Here is a 26,532-nt window from a genome sequence, read left to right as displayed (position 1 = left end):
GGCAAGATGAACAATAGTTTTCTAAAATAAGGCCATCTATATCATTCTGCCTACTATATTAGCGAACTCAGATCACAAGTGTGAATGGGACAAGGGCAAAAATGAAGCCTCTAAAGAAACAAGAAGTGGGTATCAGCATTATTCACAAGAACTGTGAGGTCTCCAGAAGTGCAGAAAAGTTATTTAAACCTAAGAGGGCAAATCTCAATTACAAAAAAAAACAGTGAGGACTGCCAGTGAGAAAAAAACCAGAGGATCTTACCTGCTTAAGGAAGCCTAAACAAAAGCACTCATATTAGGAGGCAAGGGTACACCACAAGGTTTTATTTGCCATTCCCACTTGCATGGAACTATACAATAGTGTGGCGTTAAAGCACACCTTGAAGTAAGAAAAATGTTAGATAACCCAATTAAAGTTAGCTATATAAGCAGGGTTGCCTGGTGAACACACTTTTTCCACCATAATGCTTCAGGGGAATGTATTCTATCCCCTTCTCCTGAAACCAGCATGAACCAAATATGGGGACCCAACTTCCAACACACACATTTAGCTAAAATTATGAATATGCCACATATGCAACCAGTATACAATTTTTGAGTGTTAGAATGTGTTTGTAATTTGATAGTTCTAACAGTTTAGCTAAATACAAGTGTCACGGACAGAAAGTAGCTAATGATGCAAGGTCTCACTATTTACTGACTAAATGTGCATAGCAAAGCTAACCTTAGAGTCTATTAATGGCAAATGAGTAGAGAACAATTAGAAAACACAATGGTTTTTTAAAAAGATGAAATTTTGATAAGCTCTTTCCAGAGGTCCTCTCACCTTTATCTACACTGATGCATTCCCATCTTAATTTACCTGATCATTAGCTTCCAGTTTGTTCAGCTGGAAACCAAAAACAAACACTAATTACTTTGACATCACAAAGTCAGAGCTGTCCTCACCATCTCCCCAGACAGCAGGGATAAATTATAAAGGGTAGCCATGATAATATCTTGATAAATGATGAGTCACATCACCTCTTTTGTCAATCATCCATGAGGGCTCACACATGATACCACTCAATCTCATTACTGTATCCTAGGGCTAGGAAGACAATACACACCAGGAGTCATATTTCAAACAGCAGGCCACCATGATAAGATGCAACTCAGTAGATGGTTGATAAATTCCCATTGGCTTTTTGTTTTAACATAACTGTCAAATACTTCTGCTGCTAAGTACTATGCAGACACGGAAGGCCAAAGTACATGGTTAAAGCTACTGATTATTCCTTGGGAAAATATGCACGTAATATTCTTCTTTTAAAAAGAAAAGTAGCACAAAAGCATCACTTCTAATTACAACAAAGCTTACATTTTAAAAAATATATATGCAATTTTGAAAGGCAAGCATCAAGACTTAGTGCTGTCATAGCCAGAGATCTCCTTCCTGAATATCCAGAAAATAAAAACTCAGGACAGACACAAACTGAACCGTTTCCATACTTTCTGCCTTTGAGGAACCATTTCCACTTAACTCATCTATCAAGGAACCCCACACAGGTTATGGGGCATGGACAGTTTGTTTGGGACACTGGAGAGGCCCAATGGGCTTCATCAGACCCTTGGGCTTGCCCACATCAACTAAGAATGTGACTTAGTACATACTGGATACCGTACTTTCCAGCGCCTGTACATAATATAGGGGATGATTAATAGAGGTGGGCAAGCTGTCTTTCATGAATGCCTATCCATTATTATTCATCTTTCCATTGAGGAACCCCTGACAAGGTTCTCCGGAGAACAGTTTGAAAGCCACTGACCTTGACCTAGATCGGAAAAAAAAAAAATCCTTCCAGTAGCACCTTAGAGACCAACCAAGTTTGTCATAGCTGTGAGCTTTCGTCGCACCAACACGGCTACCCTACCTGTAACTTGACCTAGATCGTTATGTATCTATTTTTAAAAGGAGGAGAACAGCCAGAGGCCATGTTGTTGCATAATTACACTCCTTATTTATTCCCCAAGTTACGATTTAAAAAGTAGAACCCATACAAAGTGTATCCCTTAGCTTCTTTGAGCCAAGAATGTGTTATGCCTTAATGCAACACACCCATCTTTTAATTTGTCATTAAAATGACCCGTAACCAAGCCGTTGCATAAAATATTCTCACTGAACCCACAGTCTAAGCAGGGGTGGCTAATCTTTTTTTGCCTGAGAGTCATTTTCACAGTGAGCCAACTCTCAACAATTGACCAATCTGATGATCAAGAAAGGGGTAAATCACATCAGTTCATTGGGCTAGTGGTGTGTTATATGTATGATACCTTTTTCTCACAAACGCACACACCCCAAAAAATTGGTGGGAATTAAGAAAAAAATTGCTTCTTTCGTTGCTAAGGAAACACTTTTCCACCTTCCATAGTTAAGATTTAAATCAATTCATTTTATTTACCTTTCACCAGATGCCTACTACACTCTCTTCAAAACAACCTTCACTGCTTCCTGAACTGTTTGCTCTGATATCCTTCTACAATAGTGAAACACATTACCCATCAAAAATGAAAAGTATGGTAATAATTTTCAACATTGACATTACACAACAGGGGTCACAACACTAATAACAGGCAGAATATGCACGCTCATTTTGTGAGCCCACCTCAATACAGTGTGTCTTTTTTTAAAAGAGAAGTAGTTGGAATTTCATTTCTAGCTCCTGACATAGACAAATATTAAATATTTAAGATATTTTTCTACCACTTCAGCAAAATATCCCAAGGTAACAGAATTTTTTAAAACGTAAGGAAAGTTAATCATAAATAAAAGCAGCAAGGTCTTTAAAGCCATATAAAAAAATCAAAACAAATTGGCAACAATTTTATCTAAAAGACTGATAAAATATATCTTCCTTTGCCTGGAGCCACAAGAACAACAAAGTAGGCACTATGTGGACCTCTCTGGGAAGAGCATTCCATAACTGGGGCACCACCACTAGAGACTTCTCCATGTTAGCTGTGTGGGTTCAAAGTTGCACTCCATGACAAACTGTAAATCAAGTATCTAACAAAACCTAGAAATTAAAAGTTATATCCAAGGTGTTTCAGATGGCAGGGATTAAAATCAGAATAACTTAGGTAGCATTAGAGAGCAAAATACCCTGTCCGATAATATTGTCTTATGCAGAAGTCAATGCAAGCCTGTTCCTTAACTTTCCCCAGCGACACCAGTGAGCAAAAAGAAACAGCACCTGAATAAGCCCAAAGTGTTGTATTATCTAGTGATCATTTTAAGAGCCATAAACTTCTAATCTATGGCAGCTAGTCACACTATTTAGGACAAATTAATGATAGTTACAGCTAGAGTAAGAGCTTATCAAGGAATATATATTTGTGCTACAAAAGGAATTCCTATGGCTGCTTTATATAAAAATATTGTGAAGAAGAGTATTTTTATAGAAAAATATTTTATATAAAATAATATTTTATAGTAAAATATCATGAAGAGGAAAAGTGGGGCTTGCCATCATATTGATATGATAATTTCAGATATATAAATATTATTTATTTTCTCTTTCCCCTGACATAAATAAAAACTGAACACATGAAGATGAAAAAGGCCTCCGTTTCAAAGAAATCTGTAAATAAGATTGCATGCCTCAGTCTAGTCCAGACAGTACATTCTGCTTCCACTTCAACGTTCTAGCTCTTGCCAGAGCTCGTTGTCAAAACATTAGCTATTTAAGCTTCCCTTTTTAAAACTGCACCAGAAGCCAACAAATAGGACTTGGAAGGAACTAAAAGAGTTTCCATCAGCAGCTGCTATGAAGGAGAAGTTGATACGCATGAATAATCCAAAACACTGCTACAATAAAGAAAACCCAAGTTGATTTTATTTATACATTTTTCCTCCAAGGAGGATAATGGTGTACATGGAGCTTGTCCCATTTTATGTTCACAACAATCCTCTGTGGTAGAATTAGGCCGAGAGATGGTGAGTGACCCAGTGTCCTCTAGTGAGCTTTATGGCAAAGCAGAGATTTAAAGTCTGGGGTCACACATAAGAAGGAAATAGATGGAAAAGCGTATTAAGACGACTCTGTTGGTGCCGACTTCACATCTTATTTATATGTCCAAGATGTGCTCAACAAACATGGAAGGCATCAACTAGGTAGTTCATCTGACAAATACAGCAGAAGTGGTCACAGAGGTGGTAGAATATGGGAAGAGTACATCTACAGAGACAGCATCTCACATCTCAACACTGAGAAATCATCTTCATAAGAGTAATACAGTATTGAATTTCCCTTCATAAGGCAATCATAAGCAATAAAAGTGAAGTTATTTTCAAAAAGTTTGAATTCTGTTCACATTGACAGCCAGTGCACAATAAAAGGTCCAAAAAGTTATATGCCAGTTCAGGAAGTAAAGGAAAAATACATGGCCAAGACCACCTGCTTTGAGAAGCCCGAAATTAATGACTCAACTTTATATTTCCAATGAGAACATGGTAACAGAACAACCTGATCCTTCCAGAACTGTAAATCAGGCTGGTCCATGTGAACCATTAATTCACTGACACAATGGGCTGAAATGAAGACCACTAGAAGAATGACTTTGTATAACAGCCAACAAAGATCAGAGACTCAAAAAGTTTTTTTCTCTATCAGGGAAGCAAATACAATAAACATCTCATTGGGGACTATACAGCAAGTGATGAGGTATCATATTTGCCAATCCTCAAAGAAATCACTTGACCATGGAAGAAATGAAGAGGGGGGAAATCTCCACAGGAATACAGAAGGCTAAAATGGCAGCTGTTTGCATCTTAACAAACCTTGGCCATGTGTTTATATAGGAAAGAGCTGAACCACACTTAGTCAAAACTTGGCTTAGCTCAATGCAGTGTGGCAATAAAAAGGACTAGGGAGAAGCAAAGAGCTGTGAGCTGCTCTCCTGGATCCTGGGCTTGGAAATAAACAAAGGCAATGAATTGAATGGACTGAACAGGAGTCAAATAGCGTTTCTCCAAATCAACCATAACATCCAAGGAATGCATGAGTGAGGAAGATGATGGCATGCTCCTGTAGACCTATTGGGGGTCTACAGGGGATTGTTTTTATTTTAAACAACAAAGAACCTATGAAGACATAGGAACAATATAGAAGGTACTACCCTACTTCAAATCAAACTCACTGGGATGACGTCTGAATGACACAACTGCCATTTCCATAATAAACACAAGCTTCTATACACCATTAGTTCTGAGTGATCACTCCTAATTTTTCCTAAGCCAACAGTCTCATCTGATTACACAATTGCTCTCCCACCCCACCCCACCCAAAATAAAAGGAGAGTGGGGAAGGAATAATCACATCTGATTATGCTTCTACCTCATTTGAGGACAGCTGGTTTCATGTGTAACTAAGGCCCGGGGGCTGGATCCGGCCCAATTGCCTTCTAAATCCGGCCGGGAACCAGCGTGTTTTTACATGAGTAGAATGTGTCCTATTATTTAAAATGCATCTCTGGGTTATTTGTGGGGCATAGGAATTCGTTCCTTCCCCCCCCCCCAAAAAAAAATATAGTCTGGCCCACCACAAGGTTTGAGGGACAGTGGACCGGCCCCCTGCTGAAAAGGTTTGCTGACCCCTGACCTATTCTATCTATTCTGCTGCTCACCATTTACACAATACTTCATATACATGTTTATTTTCCAGCCAAAGTTAAAAAACCTTAAGTCCCACAGATTTCAATGAGAAAAGGCTAAACAATCTTACCATGTGATGGGGAAAATTGTTTCATCAAGATGACATAATCTGCAATCCTAAACGTATTTGGATTTTTTAAAATTCTGTAGTACCTGAAGTCCTCACTAAGATGACCTACGTGGCTAAAATCAACCTTCACCGAAGTAAACACTAATAATCTTTTACTCAACCAAAACTCCTGTAATTACTTTCCCATGGGATTTTCAAGTCATTTATAGTTTATTACATTTTAAGGATATGGAGTCCCTGCTGTGTTAAAAATGCCAAATAAAATTATCCCTCATTCACTGCTTTATGCTATAACTTCTTTTCTTCTCATCCAATTAGTGTTACCCTGTTCTTTATGTATCATAAAAAAATTTAACTACACGTATGTAAAACATAAAAGAAATGCTAGAGGTCTATTGTGCATAGTAACACCACCAACACCATACTCATGGCAGAGGAAGAACTTCCATCCCAAAGACACTGTTTTTAATGGAACACAAAACTTCAGACTGAAGTGCCTACCCTTCTACAGTCTACAAAAAAAGCAGAAAATGCATTGCCTACATTAAAGGATTCAAGCATGACAACTTGCAATCTTTTCTGATAAAGAACACTATACAAATACTTTATGAAGCTTTAAATACCTTTATTTTTATAGTCTAATTAACCTTCAATTGCAGCATAGCTAGCAAAAAAAAAAGGAATTTGAACCATTGCTAATGAAGACATAACAACTTTTTCTCACACTTAACATTTTTATCCATCCCTCCATCTTTCTCATATATTATCTCAGCAACTTTTATAACAATGCTATAAGGTAGGGTCAACGTAATATTTTTGCAGGTGGAGAATGAAGCTGAGAGAGTTTTCCCCCAGGCACCTAAATAAACTTATGATGGAAACAAGACTTCTAACGACAACTTCCAGCTTACAGCCAATGCACCACCCCTGTTGTCAAGTTATTAGTTTATAAAAGGAACACAGCATATTGTGCATGTGCTTAGGATGCACTGTGTCCAGGGACGCTTGATGATAGCAACAGCCAATGTGGTGCCTTCCAGATGTCACTGGACTACAGGAGGAGTGGGGGATTGGATACAGGCAGTAGGCTTGATTCTTAACCTCCCCCCCCCCCAGCATCTGCTGTGCCAATTATGGCAGGTGGATAGGACCAGGGGTTGGAGGTTGCCCACCGATGAACTACAGTTCCCATTACCCCTGACTGCTGGCCACAATGCCTGTGACTGCTACTTGATTTTATTTTTAAAAAGTGCCACCAAGTTACATTTTGGGTATCACTTAGTAACACGTCAGCAATGGAAATCCAGCAAAATAATTTGCATGACAAGTACTTACCGCATTGGAATCAACATCGCTGTGTATAGCAACCGTTTTAATACCCATCTTCTTGCATGTTTTAATGACCTAGACATGGGAGGAGGAAAGAGAGACAAAGCTGTTTTAAAACTAAACAGATAACCAAAGTCATAAAATAGAATAATTGCAATTTTGGATGTTATACTTACTCTACAGGCAATTTCTCCTCTGTTGGCAATAAGAAGCTTCTCAAATGTCTGAAGGAGGGAGAAAAGATACAGCTAAGTCCTATGATTATATCAGCATAATATTCTGTAAATTTAGCTTCACTTGAGGAAATGAAGTGCTTAACAATGGAGTTGCTAATCAAATTTAAATGGCTTTTATTTGATTGCCTAGGTATGTGTAACAGGACTAATCTCTTAGCTGTTACTTAGGAGTAGGTCATGTGCTCATGTGTCCCCTCCCAGCAGCCTCTCCTAACTTAACCTTGGTTAAGAAATACATTGGCACCAACATTTATCTTATTTATCTTAAAACCCCAATTAGCAATGTCCAATGGTTAATGTTGTTGCTTGCAGATGCATCATTTAGCAACAATCGAAGTTACAATCCTATACACATTTACCTGGAGTAAGGCTTGTTGCATTCAAGGGGGTTTACCTCTGAGTAGACATGTCTAGGATTGCACTGTAAAACTGTCATAGGGAATTCACCGCTGGTAGGAAGAGCGTGCACATGATCCCATTATCTTCTTTTGAACTCTTAAATACTATCAAGGTTTCAGCCCCATTATGCATGCACTAGTTCCCAGCTAGCAGTAAAACAGTGGCACAACAGTCCAGCCAGTTTTGCTACATTTTTCTTTGTTGAAAGTTATATTGGTGCACTTTGCTGCCTCTGTCTTTGTGTATACACAATCAAGCTGTAAAAGAAGAAGGCTGAAGTTACACTACTTAACACAAGCAACAGAAGCACCTGACTTCTGAACTGTGTTCACTTTTAAGCTTTTTCTTTTCCTGCAGAAATATGTTATGGATTTCTCAAGATGTTCACTCCAAGTAATTCAGTATATGCAATACAACTAAAAATAAATTGATATAAATTGATATATTAGAATTAAGCTGTGTGTAAAACTGGCAACCTTTTGGAGGACACGATGGGCCCTGTCAGGCCTCCTCCTGCCATGTGGCGAACTACAATGAAGGCAAGCACAGATTCACAAATCAAATCCGAACTCTTATTTATGATCCTAACTCATTGCCACCGAACAAATTTTGGCTAGATAGAACCTGGTGAGTTTCAGGCACACATTCAAAATAAGCCACTGTGCTGATACTGTTCAGTGGATGGCATCAGTTCACAGTCTGCAGCCATAAAAAGCTTTTGAATTTTAGGCTCTTTAAATAGGTGGAGATACTGACTCAGTAAAATACTAGATAATCCCACTATAAACTATCGTTTTTGGGGGGTGGGAGAGGGGAGAGGACAGCTTGCCAGTAGCAAACACAAAAGACAGCTTGGTCCCAAGATGACAGTGGAGAAAAAGCACACTGGTGATACTCAGGACTTTCAATACTTACCTTTTCATTTGGATCATACGCTGTTGAGTGCAACCCACGAGAAGTGATAAGGTACCATCTCCATTTTGAAAGTTGTGCAATACACTATAAAATAAGAAAGATGACAAGTACAGGTGATTAAGACATTTAAAGCAAATACCAGCATAATACAACAATGAAATAAAACAACAACATGGCATCCATTTGGGTTTTCAGCAATTCCCACTGCAGTTTCCCATACCAAATCCCATGCCATTCCAGAGGTTTCTCAAGCCATCAGTAGTAATTTTCCAGGGGGATGCAGGGGCTGCAGGAGTAGGATAGCTCCCTTCCATTCAAGTCCACATCTAAGCCATAGGGGCCACTGACATGTAAGGAGGAGGAGGGGTCTTTATCATCAGGGCCCAGGAGCTCTACAGTATACACACTGCCCAGGGAGGTCACTTCAGTGCCACAAACAGACAGACAGTTGTGGTTCCAATAAGGCTTTCTAAACAGTTTTAGCAATAAAGCAAGCATCTTTATTATGGTGTTCCTTGTCAAGTACAGTGGTACCTCGGTTTACGAACTTAATCCGTTCCGGAAGTCCGTTCTTAAACCAAAACTGTTCTTAAACCGAGGCACGCTTTCCCTAACGAGGCCTCCCGCCACCGGTGCCCTTCCACCGTTCAGATTCCATTCTTAGACTGAGGTAAAGTTCTCAAACCAAGACACTATTTCCGGTTTTGCGGAGTTTGTAAACCAAGTAGTTCATAAACTGGACTGTTCTTAAACCGAGGTACCACTGTACTCTTTAACATAAGTTCTGTGCTGCATTTATCAATTCAAGGTTCTAAATTTATTGCTGTGCGAGCATTCAGGGAAACCATCCCTCTAGATCAGGGGTAGCCAATGTGATGCCTTTCAGATGTTGTGGACGACATCTGTAATTCCTGACCAGTGACATGCTGGCTGGGGCTGATGGCAGCCCTAGTCCACAACACCTGGAGGGCAACACATCTAGTGATATAACTACCGAATATCACTTCTAACAGTTCTGCCACTTTAAGACCAAGAAACAAGACAAATTAAAGACCGGCATTCTTGTCACTTAGCCACGAAGAACAATGGGTAAAGATAAAATGACACACACAGAGAGAACCCTATTAGGCATTCCCCTTGCACTCTTTCCGAACTCCAATGTTTCACCTACTCTAAAATTCTTCAGAGAAAATATAAAACCATTTCTCACCAGGCCTGTGAGGAAGCTTGCATACCCTTCCCAGAGAAAAGGTTACAATGAATTTACCACATGATTAAATAATAAGACCAAAGGATGGTTTACACAAACAGGTAAAAAAAGCGTTATCCTTTGAAAGACACAGGAGAGCAGAAAGAATGAAAGGAAATAAGCTTCCTTGATGGCAGAAGTTAAAGCACAAGCCACTGCAGGGAAGTCTTTCTTCCACTAGATATGAGGGCTAGCAGCACAAGTCAGTGCTCAGACACAGAGGCTGTATAAATTCCTATTTTAATTTGGTTAAAGAAAAAGGCAGACAAAAAGTTTATTATTCAGGTTGGAAACTACTATGATAAACCACCAATTATTATCACCATTCCAATACCATCTCTAAAGATTAGCCAGTTTTTTCCATTTATATCATCTTAATCTGATCATATTTTTATTGTGATTAACAATGCCTTCTATATTTGGGTTTATACCAGTTCTCTAATTTGTTAAGATTATTTTATACATTCATATAACAGAGTATCAGGGACGCAGGGATTCGAACTGCCGACCTTCTGATCAGCAAGCCCTAGGCTCTGTGGTTTAACCCACAGCGCCACCCATGTCCCTATCAATTAAGTTTAACATGTTTAACATGAAACTTCCTTTTTCCCAGGAAACTCTGATCCAGATCTGACTCCATTCTTGCATTCAGACTGAACGGAACTGGAGAAGAGGAAATTAAATAGCAGAGCCAAAGTGGTACACACATTGTCTCAAACCGAGCCAGCTGCTGTAGAGAAATTTTTCAAAGTGTATGTCATAGCAGCCTCAGTGTTGGACAAATATTTCTGCTCCTGTAACATTTGCAGTCCTGGGGAATCATAACGAATGGATATTGGCAACCAAATGCAGAGATTTATGAAGATAATATTGGTATAACAATGACCTTCTGGCCTTACAACCAGGAAGGGAAAAGTACCAAATCTACAGTTAAGTTTACATTGATATCAGAAGTCACATGTTTCATTTTTAAGTAGTTTCACTTTGCTTGCTTTTTTTCCCTCCAGGAAAAATATATATATAATTGACTCCAGAGATGTTTTTTACCCATGGCAACTTCCCTTTCTAAATACAAAAATATATATATTCAAGAATCAGAAGAGAAGTGCAACCTCAATACATGTGGGACTTTATGCAAGCTGCTTGGCTTATAATAGGTGTGTCTAACCTGTGGCTCTCCAGATGTTGTACTTCAACTCCCATTATCCCCAGCCAGGACTGCCAACGGTCAAGGATGAAGAGACTTGCAGTACAAAAACATTTAGGCAGCTACAGATTAGCAATCCCTAGTTTATAAAATCTAAAAATATTTCATTCTCAAATTACGGCAGTTGTTTATATTAGCAGGCATCTGTGCAGAATCTGGGTCAAATTAAAAGCTTAATATTTGGTAATTTGAACAGCTTTTTCTTCCAGAAAGTACGGATGTCTGTGCAAGAATCTTGTTAACATTCTAATAACCTTGCAAAGACTTCTCTGGATTGTAATATAAACAGCTCAAATTTCCAAAGCAATTCTCAAAATCATCTCAGCCAGTTTCCTATGTTGGTTCTCATTTCTTCCCCTTGATTTTTTTATTTATATATTATTAAAATAATTTATATACCAGGTCTAATTTCAAGAAGAAATACCAAGGCAGTATCTATTCTATCAATGTAAGAAACAAAGGAATAATGATAGATATGTACATTAATTTTCACTACAGTCTTCAAGTTTCCAAAAAATACAAGTACACATATGAACCATTCATTTCCAGCAACACAGAAAGCAGCCTCACAGCATGTTATCAGAAATCTCCTGGCACGTATGACTGCATTCTCATGGGGATAATGCATTTTTAAGCTTGATATGTTCAAGACACAAGCAAACCTACCATCAGTCAAGTTGTAATTGTTACCTAAATGGATAATACAGATAAGCCCAACAGTTGATGAGCCATCTCAATAAATGTTCTCTCATTTCTTACAACAGCCTTGCCTGTCTGTATCTTATAACAAATATCCATATTACATGCTTTACCACTTCTTCTTGTGAATATGACATCCCATGCCAGCCTTGTTTCGATTTAGTTTTTATATGTGTCGGGAATTCCAGTTTGTTATTTGGTTTATATAGGGGGAATTAAACAAAAATAATTTTTAAAAATCTTCTAAAGCAGTGATGCTTGCATCAAAATGTTGCAATGTGGAGTGTTCCTATTCACTGTTCTAGTCAGTCAGCCTTGCCTTCCTCCATGAATTTCAGTGTTAGAAACTCATATATTTCAGCTAATCGCCAAATAGCACCTTAAACCTAGGTTGTGATCGCCTCAACAGAATGTCTGGTCATGTTTTTTTCCAGTGGATTATTACGACTACTACTACTACTACTACTATTGATATTGCTATGATTAATTTCTTTTCTATACCACTTTATATTTTAATGGAAAAAATCTCAAAGCAGTTTACAACACATTAAAACATCCAATGAAACAGCGAATGTGACACTGAATGTAAGGTGGATAAGGGTCTGGAATATCTGGATCAAAGCTTTCCATACTTCTCATGTTGGTGACACACTTTTTAGACCGGGAAGCACGGGGAGCATTTGTGTGACATACCTACACACTGCAGCCAACACACTAATGTGTCGCGAAACACAGTTTGGAAAGCTCTGGTCTGGACCCTTGAAATGTGAGCAATTTTGCATCCTACTTCCCAGTGCTGAAAACTAGGAAAGAAAAACTATCTGCCACTTGGCTCATGGAACTTTGATTATGGGCGCAAAAACAGAAGGTTGGGTCACCACTTTGTCCTTTTTACAAAGGTGACCCATGCTGTGGTAGGGGAAGCGGCAGTTCGCTCCACAGCAGCGATCCTACTTTGGAGTTGGGCGGGGAGTCATTTCTCCTCCTGCGCCCTTAGCTCCAGCCTGATGGACTTGCACTGCAGTGAAGGAAGTATTTCTCCTCCCATGCCCTCAACGCCAGTGGCAGAAATTTTATTCTTGAGTCTCAGTCACCATAAATGGTGACAAGACTTCTCAATTCCCAGTTGCAAAATGTGCCTGGCACCTGGCTAATTTCTAATGCTGCTGGAGTTGGTTCATTGGCCTCATTCCACTGAGACTGAGACTCAAGCATTCAACCTGAACTCCCTGCCCTTGGTAGAAAAGAAGAAAAATTGGCCACCGCAGCCAAGCCCTACCTAGGCCCAAAGTCTTATCAAAGCTGGTTAGTGTTAGCGCTGACCCCAGGAGAGATGCACCACCCTGAAAAGTAATCCTCTCACGAATTTTGCTGCCACAGCAGCAGAAAACTTTGCTGCACACCAGTTAGATGGTGGAGATTGCAGGCACCAAGGCAGTGACAGGACATCTGCATCTGGTTGCAAGTGGACCATTTGCAGTCACAAAACTGCAATTTCAAACTGTCCATTATACTCCATTCCTCCTCTCCCCCGGTTTTGCATTCTACCACCCTCACACTGCAACAGTCAACCATCATTACATACCTGCTAAGCATACTCTGTATTCACTGGGCTCTTAGAAAGGGGGGCAAATTGAGGAGGGGTTCCCCAAGATTGTTTTGTATTTCTGCAGAATATCTGTACTTCTGCCAACATGCCAAAACCTCTCTACTGTGAATGGATGGTGCCATATTAGCTAGCTAAGTGTGGCTCACTCACCCAAACATCAAAAGTGGAGGAGATTATACTTATTTCTTGCCCAGGAATCCAATCTGCATCACACATTATAATATTGACAAACAGCTGTATTTTTCCAAACTTAACATGTCTATTAATTCATCAACTGCAGAAAACACAATTTGCAACCAGCACCAAATTTAATGTGGTGTGGGTGGTTCCCCTGCACAGGGAAGTGATAATAATAATAGTAGTAGTAGTATAAAAGGGGGACCCAGGTGGCGCTGTGGTTAAACCACTGAGCCTAGGGCTTGCTGATCAGAAGGTCGGCGGTTCAAATCCCTGTGACGGGGTGAGCTCCCGTTGCTTGGTCCCAGCTCCTGCCAACCTAGCAGTTCGAAAGCACGTCAAAATGCAAGTAGATAAATAGGAACCGCTACAGCGGGAAGGTAAACGGCGTTTCCGTGTGCTGCTCTGGTTTGCCAGAAGCGGCTTTGTCATGCTGGCCACATGACCTGGAAGCTATACGCCGGCTCCCTCGGCCAATAATGCGAGATGAGCGCGCAACCCCAGAGTCGGTCACGACTGGACCTAATGGTCAGGGGTCCCTTTACCTTTAGTAGTATAAAACCTATATTTATATGGGTAGCTACTCAAAGTTAGGCCCTGGTCAGATGGGCAATTGAGTTGTTGCAACTATGACAGAGTGTACTTGAGGCATGTGCATAACAGAAGGTGAAGTGGGTATTGAAGGAGCACCAAATTTTGTCCTTACTCAGGGAGCCATATTACCCAAGTCCGCCCCTATTGCTTTTCACAAATAAAAGTGGCTACCTACCAGGGAGACTTGGTACATGACTTGTTCCTTAACTAGATGATCAGAGCATACTGAACCTGTTTTCTTGTCAATCCACAGTCACATGTAATGGCACCATTACGCTACACAATGTAGTTAGGATTTGGGGACAGTAACTGTCATTTTGCCATAAATACTGCACAGTAATATTCTTCCTTATAAAGATTAGACCAGCTTATAGAGGCTCTCGATAGTCTCCCAATCACATCTTCAACAATACTAAATCACTGTGTGCTCCCAGGCCACTCAGTGGGCTAGTGAAAGGAACATAATACTGCCTCTCAGCAGCTCCTAACTTGGCAAGTACAGTACATGAGACCAACATGAGTGAGCATTATCAGAACTCATTAAGGGAGTGTCCAAAGTAGGAGCAGGTCAGCAATCAGACCGAGAAAGGAGAACTGAGAATCTCCCAAGATGCTGCAGTGGAAAATACACAGGCAAAGGTATGTTCCCCACACAGCAAAAATAACTGCAACAGTGGAACCCATTAGACCAGGGTTTACCAAACCTGGGATTTTTTTAGACTACAATTCCCATCATCCTTGACCACTGGTTCTGCTAGCTAGGAATAATGGGAGTTGTAGTCCAAAAACAGCTGGAGACCCAAGTTTGGTACACCCTGCATTAGACCCTGAAAAAGGTGCAAGGTAGGGGACTCAATATGGGCTTATATCCCCATGATTGTTTTGGACTAAAACAAAATTCAGTCACAGATCTTGCAGCTTCTTGTCCAGCTTGGTCCCTACAGGTATGGTGTGGCAGCACCAACTGTAAGAACAGGACTGGCCTAAGCAGGCCTATCACACCCCTGTAGTTTTATACATTAGCTTTTCATAGTTACTAACCTAAACTTGCTTGCAACTACCAAACTGCTACAGGTTAAATGGGTGGTTAATGCTCACTATGTTTTATATTGTACAGTCAATGTTGTAATGGCCTGATAAGTCTCTAACTGAACTTCCACTACAAAGCATTTACAGCTAGTTATGTTAGGTGACGGTGGTAGTTTAATTCAGATTTATGCAAAGCAGGTAATTTGAGATTTATGGGGATAAATGTACCCTTTCAACCGTTTCACTGTGAACTTTAATTTTTAACTCTAACAGAAATTAAACATTTACCTATCTAACCTGTAATTAAAGGTTTAATTTTAACAGAAGACAGACTTCCAAAACACTTCATAAGCATGTTAGCTATTGTGGCAGAACTTCCTGAGACTATTTAAGGTGAACAAGTTAACTTAGACTCAATTACAAGGGATGTCACACCCGTGTTTGGAGGGGAGAGTCAGATAGTCATTGTTTTTTAACTCTCCTTAGCTACTTGGATATTTTTAAAATCTAATTACCATGCCAAGTAATGAAGTACTCAGTCAACAAAAACATATATATCTCAGCCATACTGAAATGGCAATGGTGGCAAACTAGTTGCAGTATTGTCCACACATCCATGTGACATCATCACATCACTGCATAAGCTTACTAGCAAAAGAAGTACAGTATCTGAAGAAGTGTGCATGCACACGAAAGCTCATACCTATGACAAACTTGGTCTCTAAGGTGCTACTGGAAGGAATTTTTTTATTTTTTGCTTTGACTACGTCAGACCACCTGTAACTAGCAAAAGAATGGCCATCTCATTCTCTTCCTCCAGATCCTGCATCATAGATTGAGGGCTGTTCTTACTCTTTAAAGAGCAGCTGATAACTGTATATACCATACATATTATACATGAATATCGACAAATTATTGTTAAGAGAAATTCTGTGCATACAAGTATAAAGATGTTAATTTTTCAATAACTGGCCCTCAGTATTATTCCTGCACCTGCTTTATAATTCTCATTAAAATGTATTTGGATAGTACTGTCAGAATGGGACATACAAACACTGTTAGAAAGCATGAAAACTCAAAGTATGATGTAACACCTGAACTGAAGAAGTGCCATGCCAGAGCAAACTTTCAGTGTATGGATGAACAATATGGGGTTTTGTGCTCTCTCTATAAAAAGCAATTACAGGGATACTAAATTATGAATATCCTGTCTTTTTTTTTTAAGTCCACCTTCCGTAGGACTCTGGATCCTTCACTCTTGAATTTTCTCTGAGCAAAGAAAATAAAGTCATTTAGGGCAAGCATGATGATATTTCAGTATCACTTTCCACCTATGTCAGTCAAAAATTCATTAGGATAGGGCTTCAATAAAACACAGGTATTTGTTGATTATATGGACTTCAGAGTAGCCAAAGGTGAAAGTGATTATGACAAATTCAAAACCCAGGTCACAGATTGCAGTGTCTGCCTACCTGATCACAATATGTGCTCTTCACTACCTCTGCACAACACAGTTAGCCAGAGCAAAAGAGAGAGAAAATAGCATATTAGCCTTCAAAGGTGTGATGTCTAACACTGGAACCTACAAGAACTTTTGGAACCATATTACAGGTATAGCATTCCTCAGCCTAAGCATTAGTTCATATGCTCTTAAACAGACACTTGCAGTCAAGCCATAAAGTAAGGCAAACATCCTCTGGGAGGAAGGTGACACCACTCACAAGAATTGGAAATCATTACCAAGCTTAAAACCATGGAAGCACCTGGGATGAATAGAGACATCGGATTCTTATCTCATTATGCATGATCAAGCTTTCTTTAGCACCTCAGCCCAGGACTAATTGCAGCCATCAGCAGCCATTAACAGCCATCTACAGGTTTACCACTCCCATCAGCCCATCTCCCATTCCCACCCACCCCCACCACCCTCTGTATATATATAGGGTCTGACACTTCTGTTTCTAGTGTATCTGAAGAAGTGTGCATGCACATGAAAGCTCATACCAAAATATAAACTTAGTTGGTCTTTAAGGTGCTACTGAAGGAACCATTCACAAGGACGCCTATGCTACTCTACGCGCTACCTCTTGCACAGGATTTTCTCCGCGTTTGACACGCATCACCACACAGGAGCATCACAAAGGACCCCTCTTTCACCGCGCTGTTAGAGAAGGCGCTTCCCAAACGCGGGTAGGTGGAGAGGAGACGACGTCCACCGCCTTCGCTTGCAAACCCTTTACCCGCAGACACCTGAGACCCCGCCGCGCATTTCAAGCCAATAGGTACGCAGCTGCAACATGACAAGACAGGCGTGACACGGGCACTTGCGCGGCGCCCGCAACCTCCATGCTGACGAGAGAGACACGCTTGCAAACCCGAAGGGAGAGCTGCGCCCAGGCGCCTCCCGTTGCACTTAACCATCTGCCGCCCTCCGCGTGCGCGCAAACGTTCCCGACCCAGTTCGTGGGCGCTTCAGCCAGCACATGCCAGGACGCCGGGGCAGGGGGAGCCCTCCTCAGTCAGGGACGCCAGGGCCGGTTCGAGGGGACGAACGCCTGGCCCCCTCAGGTTGACTTGCAGCTGCGGGACTCGCCCGTCCCTCCCACTACCCGCTTGAGGGGGGTGCAGCTCGGGCGCCTCACCGTTCGCGCCCTGAACAGCCGCTCCAGAGCTCCGCGCCGCTGCTGCTGTTGCCGCTGCTGCCAAGCGCCCACCCGGCGTAGAGAGGCCGCCGCCGCCATCATCGTTGGCTCAGCCTCCGGAGCTCTACCTCAAGCGGCCTATGGGCCGCCCTTTCACCTCGCCGCATCTCTACCAATCAGGAGCCGCTCCGGCGAGCGAAAAGACACACGCCTCCTCCCGTCCAGCCTCGGCTCGCGCGCCTCTCCTCTGATGAGGCGGGGCGACCGCTTCCCAGCGGAGAGGAAGGGGAGGGGTGCGCGGCGGTGGGCGGGGCCCGAGCCGCAGACAGAACGGGCTGGAGGGGCTCGTGGGCGATTTGTGAATAAGCACGGTAGCTAGAGAGGAGAACTCTTATGGACGCAGCACCAGCACCTGTATACTTGGGCGGGGGAGCGTGGTCAGGACCGCGCAATCTCCTTTCTCGCGCTTCGCCAACGCGCCGGCGAGCTTTCTACCTTGCACTTCCACCACTTCAAGCCATGGACGTAGCTAGGATTTTTGTTAGGGGGAGGAAGCAAAACCTCAGTTAGCTATGTATATTATTATTATTATTATTATTATTATTATTATTATTATTATTAATTTAGGGGGGCAGCTGCCCCCCTGGCTACACCCATGGGGGCGCAGTTGCCTCCCCCTAAATCAAGTAAATAAATAAAAATACTTAACTAAAAGCGGGAATTGTTTTGACAGATATTTCTGAGTACCTGGGGTCAAACGAAAGTTAATTTAAAGCAGCTGTTGTTGACACATTTCATTCCGAATCTGCTAGCAGAGCCAGACAAAGGATGATGGCAGGTGGGTGTCCGTCCTGCCTGCCCCTCCCCCCCCCAAACATAAATCTTGGCTATGTCCATGACTCCAGTCCTTATTTGCCATCCCGGCTATATCATAGTCAACTATCACAGAGTCTTATGTTGGAATTGCGGAGAAACTTGTCTGCAGTTCTCAACCAGAGTAGCTCACTTCTTGTTTTTTAATGGTATCATGGCATCAGGAGTGCTATCCCATAATTCCTATAATGCAGAGAGGTTCAAATAGCAGGAAGCATTGCAGGAGTTTGGACTAGATGACCTTATGATTCTAACGACCCTAGGCCCAATACATTTAGGTTGAATATCTGAAGTCTAGATTACCCACACCTGCTCCAGAGTGTTTCCACAGATGACCTACTAAAGCTTATTAAAAAGTAAGTACATTACAAGTATGCCCTTGTGGGTAGCTTACAGCCATAGATGTTGTTCCCTGCATCCTCCAAACATCTAACAGTGAAAGAGAACACCTCTTGTCCAGTATGATTCCAGTTCAGATAAGGTTTTTCCTTCCCAGCCAACATGCATTGGCAGCCAATATTGCTCTGAAATCCCCCAGAAGTTAAAGATTAACCTTGCAGGACAATCATTTCACTTGCAATGTGAACAGAGGGGAAAAGTCATAGGGCAGTTCTCAGCCAGAATACTAAAGGGTGGCAGTTTAGGTTTTCCTTATCAGCTTTCTGTTAGCTTCAAAAGTTCACTGGAACAGTGACTATACAGTCAGTGACAGTATCCAGCATTCATACACGGAAGACAGACAAGAGAAGGCCTATATGTTCCTCTCCCCACCCTTCTTTTCCACCATACAACAGAACATCTAGACTGGACTACCTAGTCCTTGTCAATACTGCTGGCTGGTCTCACAAGGCACTTAGCCTATACAGTATAGGTAATGGATGGTATTCAACTATACTGTATTTTATTAATTGTAGACCCATTGAAATTAATGGACCTAACTTAGTCATGTTCATTCATTTTAGTGTGTCTACTCGTAAGTAAAACCTAGTTGACCACCACCCAATGCGTATAATAGAAGTGCTCAGCAGAGGATGGCCCTCTGGTCCTGGCATTTGTGACCCCAATCCATAAATAGAGAAGCATATTATTATCTGAATCAGTTGCTGGTTGATCAAACCAGCTGTTACATAACCTAGAGGCAGCCAGTTCATGGGTACCCTAACCCTGCCAATATATTATTTAGGTTTCTAGCAACACATATCTCCATGGCCGGCTCTAAGGCAAGCCCAGGTGGTGCAGGGTGCCGGGCCACCAGGGGTGCGCTGCGTGGCTGCGCCCACTGCGGCAGCACTACGCCCGCCCACCGCAATGAGAAGCGGGGTGGGGCGGGGGGCGCCGGAGCGATCATCGCACCACGGCGCCCGGGCACCCGACATGCTTAAGACGGCCCTGCATATCTCATTCATCCTCAGAGCAACCCTGCATGGTAGGTGTCTTAAGAACTAAACTTGCATGCAAGACTATGGCTCAGTTACAACTCTGACATTACAAATAAATTCTACTGGAGAGTGTTCACTCTGACCAACATATCTGGCTGATTTAATAGTGACATAACTTGTTGATAGATACCTCACCAATCCTTATTTTACAGATACTTTATTTTCTTCCTGTATTTTCCAGCTTTGCTTCCTCTTTCTTAGCTTCCATTATTTCAGTGATGGCACCAGAAAAAAAATATTTGGGGGGAAACAAAGGGCAAAATGCATATCAGTAGGGTGGGGTGGGGGAAGAAGACCAAACCATCTTTAGTCTCAAAGAAAAACTTGTGTGGAAAATAATGTCGAACTGTTTATGCATCCTTAAAATTACAAAACCTGCAATGCAAAATGAAATTATTTGATTGTGATTCACACACCTTTTGGCCTCTTTATCTGGCAATGCATTCAGTGGCTACCCTATTAAAAACCAATGATAATGATAATAAAAAACCACAAGGAAAAGCTAGAGCTTCTATTAGAGAACTTGTGGATAAAAAAAACTCAGAATATTTCACATGGTTGCTATTGATGGAATTTCACCACCTGCCAGACCAGTTTTTTTAACCGTCATGCCTTCATCTGAATATCTGTGTACTAAATGGGAAAGCAGTGGGTCAACTACTAAGGAGAAATAACAAAGAAAATAATTTATGTCTGCACAAGCTCTGATCTTTAATTTACAGTGAAAGCAAAGTGCTTTTTCCATAGTAAATAGGTTTCAGACTCGCTCACTCCTTAAAGGTTAATGCCTGCCATGCAAACAGCATTCAAGCGGTAAGCCACTTTCTCAGCACGTGGTATCCTGAGCTGATGTTGTGTCAATATTTTTAAAAGGGCAAACAGACTGTCCTTGTTTAACTATAGGCCAGCTCGCCTGCTATCAGGGAAATCAAGGACAAACCAATAGGAAGGTGGATGAAAGACTCAAGGGGGGGAATCTAAAAGAAGAACGTTCTTGATTTCATTCACCTTTCAGATGTGACTAATGAGGACAATTGGGTCAAAGTGGCATGCTCTGAACTATCCTTCAGCCAACAGAAATTCTATATTAATACCGATTTGTGTCTTCCTATGTTTGTTCTTAGCCAAACAACACCACCCATGCACAAGACAGAAGTACCAGCAGACTTGCGGTAACGTGAAGGTATGTACATGTACAAAAGGGGGTGGGGACTTAGGAAAAGAACCCCCCAAACAGTCTCATAATAGCTTAATGGCACAGAATATTGAGATACTGGAGTAGGGGGAAACCAGGCAACCTGACAGAGGGGAATAGAATAGAGTGGCTGAAATAGATAAATAAAACAAAAATACATCAGTGTTTCTCTAAGTTGTAGACAGCCCTTCATAGTGATTCCAGGGCATTTTCTAATAAATTACAGAATTTACAATCAAATAAAATACACATTTTTAAAAAATCTAACACAGCAGCACAAGAAAATTTAAAAATCAGCACTAATCACTCATTTATCCTGAATGTCAGAGATAATATTTTAAATGTTCTCACTTGGTGGTGGAACTGATCTCATCAGTTTCTACCATCCATACCTCCATGGGAAGGCAGTTAGGGGCCCACAACAATAAAGAAAACTTTTATCTCTGTTGCCTCACTGCACATTAAGCCAAGCCCACCAGGAAAAGGACAAAGAAGGCCCCCCTCTATTGACCACAGTGATTAATGTGGAAGGTGCTTTGACAAGGAACTGGGTCCCAGACTGTAGGCAGCTTTAAAAGTTCATAATAGCACCTTAAACTAGACCCAGTAACTTATGGGCAGCCAGCGCAATTTCTGCAAAATATGTTATATATGACTTCATGCACGTGCTCCAAGAATGCTATCTTGCAGCAGCATTCTACACTATTCTATACTATACTCCTTAAGGATGGCCTCTCCCCATATGAACCAACCCAGACCCTGCGAACATCATCTGAGGTGTTTATTCATGTGCCTTCTGCTCAGAAGGTCCAGAGGGCAGCAGTATGATAACAGGCCTTTTCTGCAGTGGCTCCCCACTTGTGGAATGCTCTTCCCAGGAAGCCTTGTCTAACGCCTTTGTTGCATATCTTTAGGCACCATACAAATACTCTTACGCCTTTGGCTAATTAAATAATCTATGGCCTATTAAACTGTGAGTGTGTGGGAGTGTAAGTTTGTTACTATGGTATGGTTGTGTTTTTATTTTGTAAACTGCCCTGTGATCCTTAAACTAAGCAATTGCTAGCCATTCACTTCATTTTGCTGGGGGGGGGGATTATTTGGTCCCAGATAGGATCTGAAGGTAAATGAGATGCAGCACCCATCCAGAAGAAGTGAGGGTACGGCTACAGCCTGGGAAACCTATATGTACTACCTAAAGTTCCACACTGAGTGGAGTGTAGTGTAGTGGTTAAGAGCGGTAGACTCGTAATCTGGGGAACCGGGTTCGCGTCTCCACTCCTCCACATGCAACTGCTGGGTGACCTTGGGCTACTCACACTTCTTTGAAGTATCTCAGTCCCACTCAACTCACAGAGTGTTTGTTGTGGGGGAGGAAGGGAAAGGAGAATGTTAGCCACTTTGAGACTCCTTCGGGTAGTGATAAAGCAGGATATCAAATCCAAACTCCTCCTCCTCCCCCCTTCTTCTTCTTCTTCTTCTTCTTCTTCTTCTTCTTCTTCTTCTTCTTCTTCTTCTTCTTCTTCTTCTTCTTTCCTGGAGGAAAGGGGGGATATAAATGTTGTATACTGTATGTTGTTGTTGTTGTTGTTGTTGTTGTTGTTGTTGTTGTATTTATACCCCGCCCATCTGACTGGGTTTCCCCAACAACTCTGGGCGGCTTCCAACAAAATATAAAAGTACAATTTGTCCTAATTTTGCATTCTGCATTCCGCAACTACCTTAAGATCTCTTTGTAATTTGTAGACACACTCAGAATTCCTTTAAATGGAAATTTAGAGAGATAGAAAAAGCTTTGCGCAGTGGAAGTATCATAGCCAATGAGGTTAATCCAAGGCATGATTATTGCTAAAATGAAAATAAAAATACAGTAAATAAAATGGAAATTTAGCGCATTCGAAAATGTTAAATGGTTTTCCTTGGTATATTTGGTTTAAAATAAATACAGATTTATCTCACACACAGAGAGACCAAAATCCCTACTATAAATGAGTTTCAACTGTAGGCAATAATTGCCCACAAAGTCACAAATGCTCTCTCTAAACTGCAGTTCTACTTGGCTTGAGCAGGTGCATTTGAAAAAGGCCATATGGCTAGCCCTGGATGTTAAATAGTTTACAGGGCTCTTGGCATAATGGGAAATATTATCATGTGCTGAGAGTTGTTTAAGGGCCAGGTTATGGCTTGCTGGAAGAAGACTGGGCAGCAAAATGAACATTTCCCCCCTACTATGTGGAACACATCCTGCTTAGAGCTTTGTCATCATTAGTGTGTACCAGGAACAAGCTACCTCTGCTATTCTCCAATACACCTATAAATTCCAGGGTTAGTCTCAAATGGATCTTAAGAGGGGCAAAGGCCACAATATGGTCTATGTTCTAGGTATTTCTGTGAAGTGGACAGCTTAAAGTACTAAGGAGTTCAGAGGGTTGGGGATCATCCATATTCAACACTGAGGTCATAATTATGGTAAAACGTAATAGGAATTTGACTAACATGTGCAATCTACCTTCATCTCTGCCTATGTGTATGCATATTTCATAGAATCATAGAGTTGGAAGAGACCACAAGGGCCATCCAGTCCAACCCCCTGCCAAGCAGGAAACACCATCAAAGCATTCTTGACATATGGCTGTCAAGCCTCTGCTTAAAGACCTCCAAAGAAGGAGACTCCACCACACTTCTTGGCAGCAAATTCCACTGTCGAACAGCTCTTACTGTCAGGAAGTTCTTCCTAATGTTTAGGTGGAATCTTCTTTCTTGCAGTTTGAATACATTGCTCCGTGTCCGCTTCTCTGGAGCAGCAGAAAACAATATTTCACCCTTCTCTATATGACATCCTTTTATATATTTGAACATGGCTATCATATCACCCCTTAACCTTCTCTTCTCCAGGCTAAACATACCCAGCTCCCTAAGCCGTTCCTCATAAGGCATTGTTTCCAAGCCTTTGACCATTTTGGTTGCCCTCTTCTGGACACGTTCCAGCTTGTACTCCAGGTGAGGTCTGACCAGCTTGTACTCCAGGTGAGGTCTGACCAGAGCAGAGCAGAATACAGTGGTACTATTACTTCCCTTGATCTAGACGCTATACTCCTATTGATGCAGCCCAGAATTGCATGGCTTTTTTAGCTGCTGCATCACACTGTTGACTCATGTCAAGTTTGTGGTCTACCAGGACTCCTAGATCCTTTTCACATGTACTGCTCTCAAGCCAGGTGTCTCCCATCATGTATTTGTGCCTTTCATTCCCCCCCCCCAAGTGTAGTACTTTACATTTCTCCTTGTTAAAATTCATCTTGTTTGCTTTGGCCCAGTTGTCTAATCTGTTAAGGTCATTCTGAATTGTGATTCTGTCCTCTGGGGTATTAGCCACCTCTTCCAATTTGGTGTCATCTGCTAACTTGATCAGGATGCCCTCAAGCCCATCATCCAAGTCATTGATGAATATGTTGAATAAGACTGGGCCCAAGACAGAACCCTGTGGCACCCCACTAGTCACTTCTCTCCAGGATGAAGAGAAGCCATTGATGAGCCCCCTTTGGGTTCGGTCAGTCAGCCAGTTACAAATCCACTGAATGGTAGCATTGTCTAGCCCGCATTTTGCCAGCTTCTTTACAAGAATATCATGGGGCACCTTGTCAAAGGCCTTGCTGAGATCAAGATAGGCTATATCCACAGCATTCCCTTCATATACCAGGCTTGTAATTCTGTCAAAAAAATGAGATCAGATTAGTCTGACATGACTTATTTTTCAGAAACCCATGCTGACTTTTAATGATCACAGCGTTCCTTTCTAGGTGCTCACAGACTGTTTGCTTAATGATCTGCTCTAGAATCTTTCCTGGTATTGATGTCAGGCTGACTGGGCGGTAATTGTTTAGGTCCTCTGAAATATACTCGGAGTCGAGAGTGAATTTCATGCTCTTTATTCAGCTCATATTCATCAAGGAGAAGAAGAGAAGACGAATGGCTCTTTTCCCAAAACCATCTGCTTATATACATTATTTACACAATGGGCCTTGCGTGATTGGCTACTTCAGGGCTACACCTGTGGGCCAATTATATTGTGGATTGACTTCTGCCTGCAGCCTGATTGGCTGCTCCTACAGGCCAATCAGGTAGCAGATTCACTTCTGCCAGCCGCCTGATTGGTTGCTCCAGCAGGCCAATCAGGTTGCGGATTCACTTCCACCTGGAGTTGGATTGGGTAGCTCCCGCTGATTCTGAATCCTATTGTTCTAGGATTCAGCTCAGTACATAACACCCCTCCCCTCTAAGTTCCAGTCCTGCCCGGGAAGTTGCATTCGTAGTCCCCAAGGTCTGCTGGCCGCCTCCGTGTGCGTTGTGGCCTGGGGTGTTCCTTGGTCAGGGGTTCTGGTTCTGGCTCGTGTTCCGAGGCTGCTGGCTGTGCCGGGGCTGTCTGGTCTGGCGCCACTGAACCACTAGGTTGTGACTCTGGTTCCGGTGTCCTTCCAGCCTCGGGGCGCCCCTCTGTGCCTACTGCTTCTGCTTCCCCTGCCCACCCCTCTCGCTCTACAGGCCTCACTGCCCTGCTGTCCCCTTGGGACCCCTCTGTCCCGCTCTCCTCCCGGGTTCCTCCTGGGAATCGTCGCCGTAGCTGGTCGCAGTGGCGGCGCCAACATTGCCCCCCTTCTGTTAGTACCTCGTACGACACGGGACCGGTCACCTTGGTGACTGTGGCGGGTACCCATGCTGGGCCTGCCCCAAAATTCTTTGCATACACTGGGTCCTGGGCCACAAATGTCCGGGGGTTCCTGCCTTTCCCCACCACTACCTCATCCTGAGCTCTGTCGGGGTGAAGTCGGTCCAGTCTAGTTGCAAGGCGCCGGCCCATGAGTAGTTCAGCTGGGCTCCGGCCCGTCGTTGTGCTTGGGGTGCTGTGCTGTGCTAGAAGAAATGCGGCAAGGCGGTATTCCCAGTCCCCTTGTGTTATGCGGCGGAGGCTGTCCTTGGTGGTCCGCACCATGCGCTCCGCTTGGCCATTGGTGGCAGGGTGGAATGGTGCTGAGCGGATGTGGCGGATGGCGTTCTGCACTGTGAAGGTCTGGAACTCCTCTGACGTGAATGCGGTTCCATTGTCCGAGACGAGGGTGTCAGGGAGCCCGTGGGTTGCAAACAGCTTACGTAGTACCCGGATGGCTGCTGCCGTAGAAG

At 42.3% G+C, this 26,532-nt stretch overlaps 1 protein-coding gene and 1 pseudogene across 3 annotated transcripts in view; one reads left to right on the top strand and one right to left on the bottom strand.

The window, feature by feature from the left end:
- Window positions 1-17,973, bottom strand: part of PCCA (propionyl-CoA carboxylase subunit alpha) — a 231,211-nt gene extending 213,238 nt beyond the window's left edge. For all 3 annotated transcript variants that reach the window (XR_015949464.1, XR_015949463.1, XM_035114547.3), the window contains exons 1-4: window positions 17,848-17,973; window positions 8,642-8,725; window positions 7,268-7,315; window positions 7,098-7,166 (exon numbers count right to left, since the gene is read on the bottom strand). Coding sequence is in view for 1 of the 3 variants with exons in the window: in XM_035114547.3 (XP_034970438.1) it covers window positions 7,098-7,166; window positions 7,268-7,315; window positions 8,642-8,725; window positions 17,848-17,949 (303 nt within the window). In the remaining 2 variants the exon portion in view is untranslated. The remainder of the gene's footprint in view (window positions 1-7,097; window positions 7,167-7,267; window positions 7,316-8,641; window positions 8,726-17,847) is intronic.
- A 5,172-nt stretch (window positions 17,974-23,145) lies between these two features.
- On the top strand, window positions 23,146-23,259 carry LOC118085805 (U4 spliceosomal RNA; annotated as a pseudogene).
- Window positions 23,260-26,532: the final 3,273 nt, after the last annotated feature.

Source organism: Zootoca vivipara, chromosome 4, assembly GCF_965207765.1.
Source record: "Zootoca vivipara chromosome 4, rZooViv2.hap1.1, whole genome shotgun sequence".
Classification (NCBI taxonomy): Eukaryota; Metazoa; Chordata; class Lepidosauria; order Squamata; family Lacertidae; genus Zootoca; species Zootoca vivipara.
The sequence above is the reverse complement of the archived record's forward strand: the minus strand, read 5'-3'. Positions and strand labels throughout refer to the sequence as shown.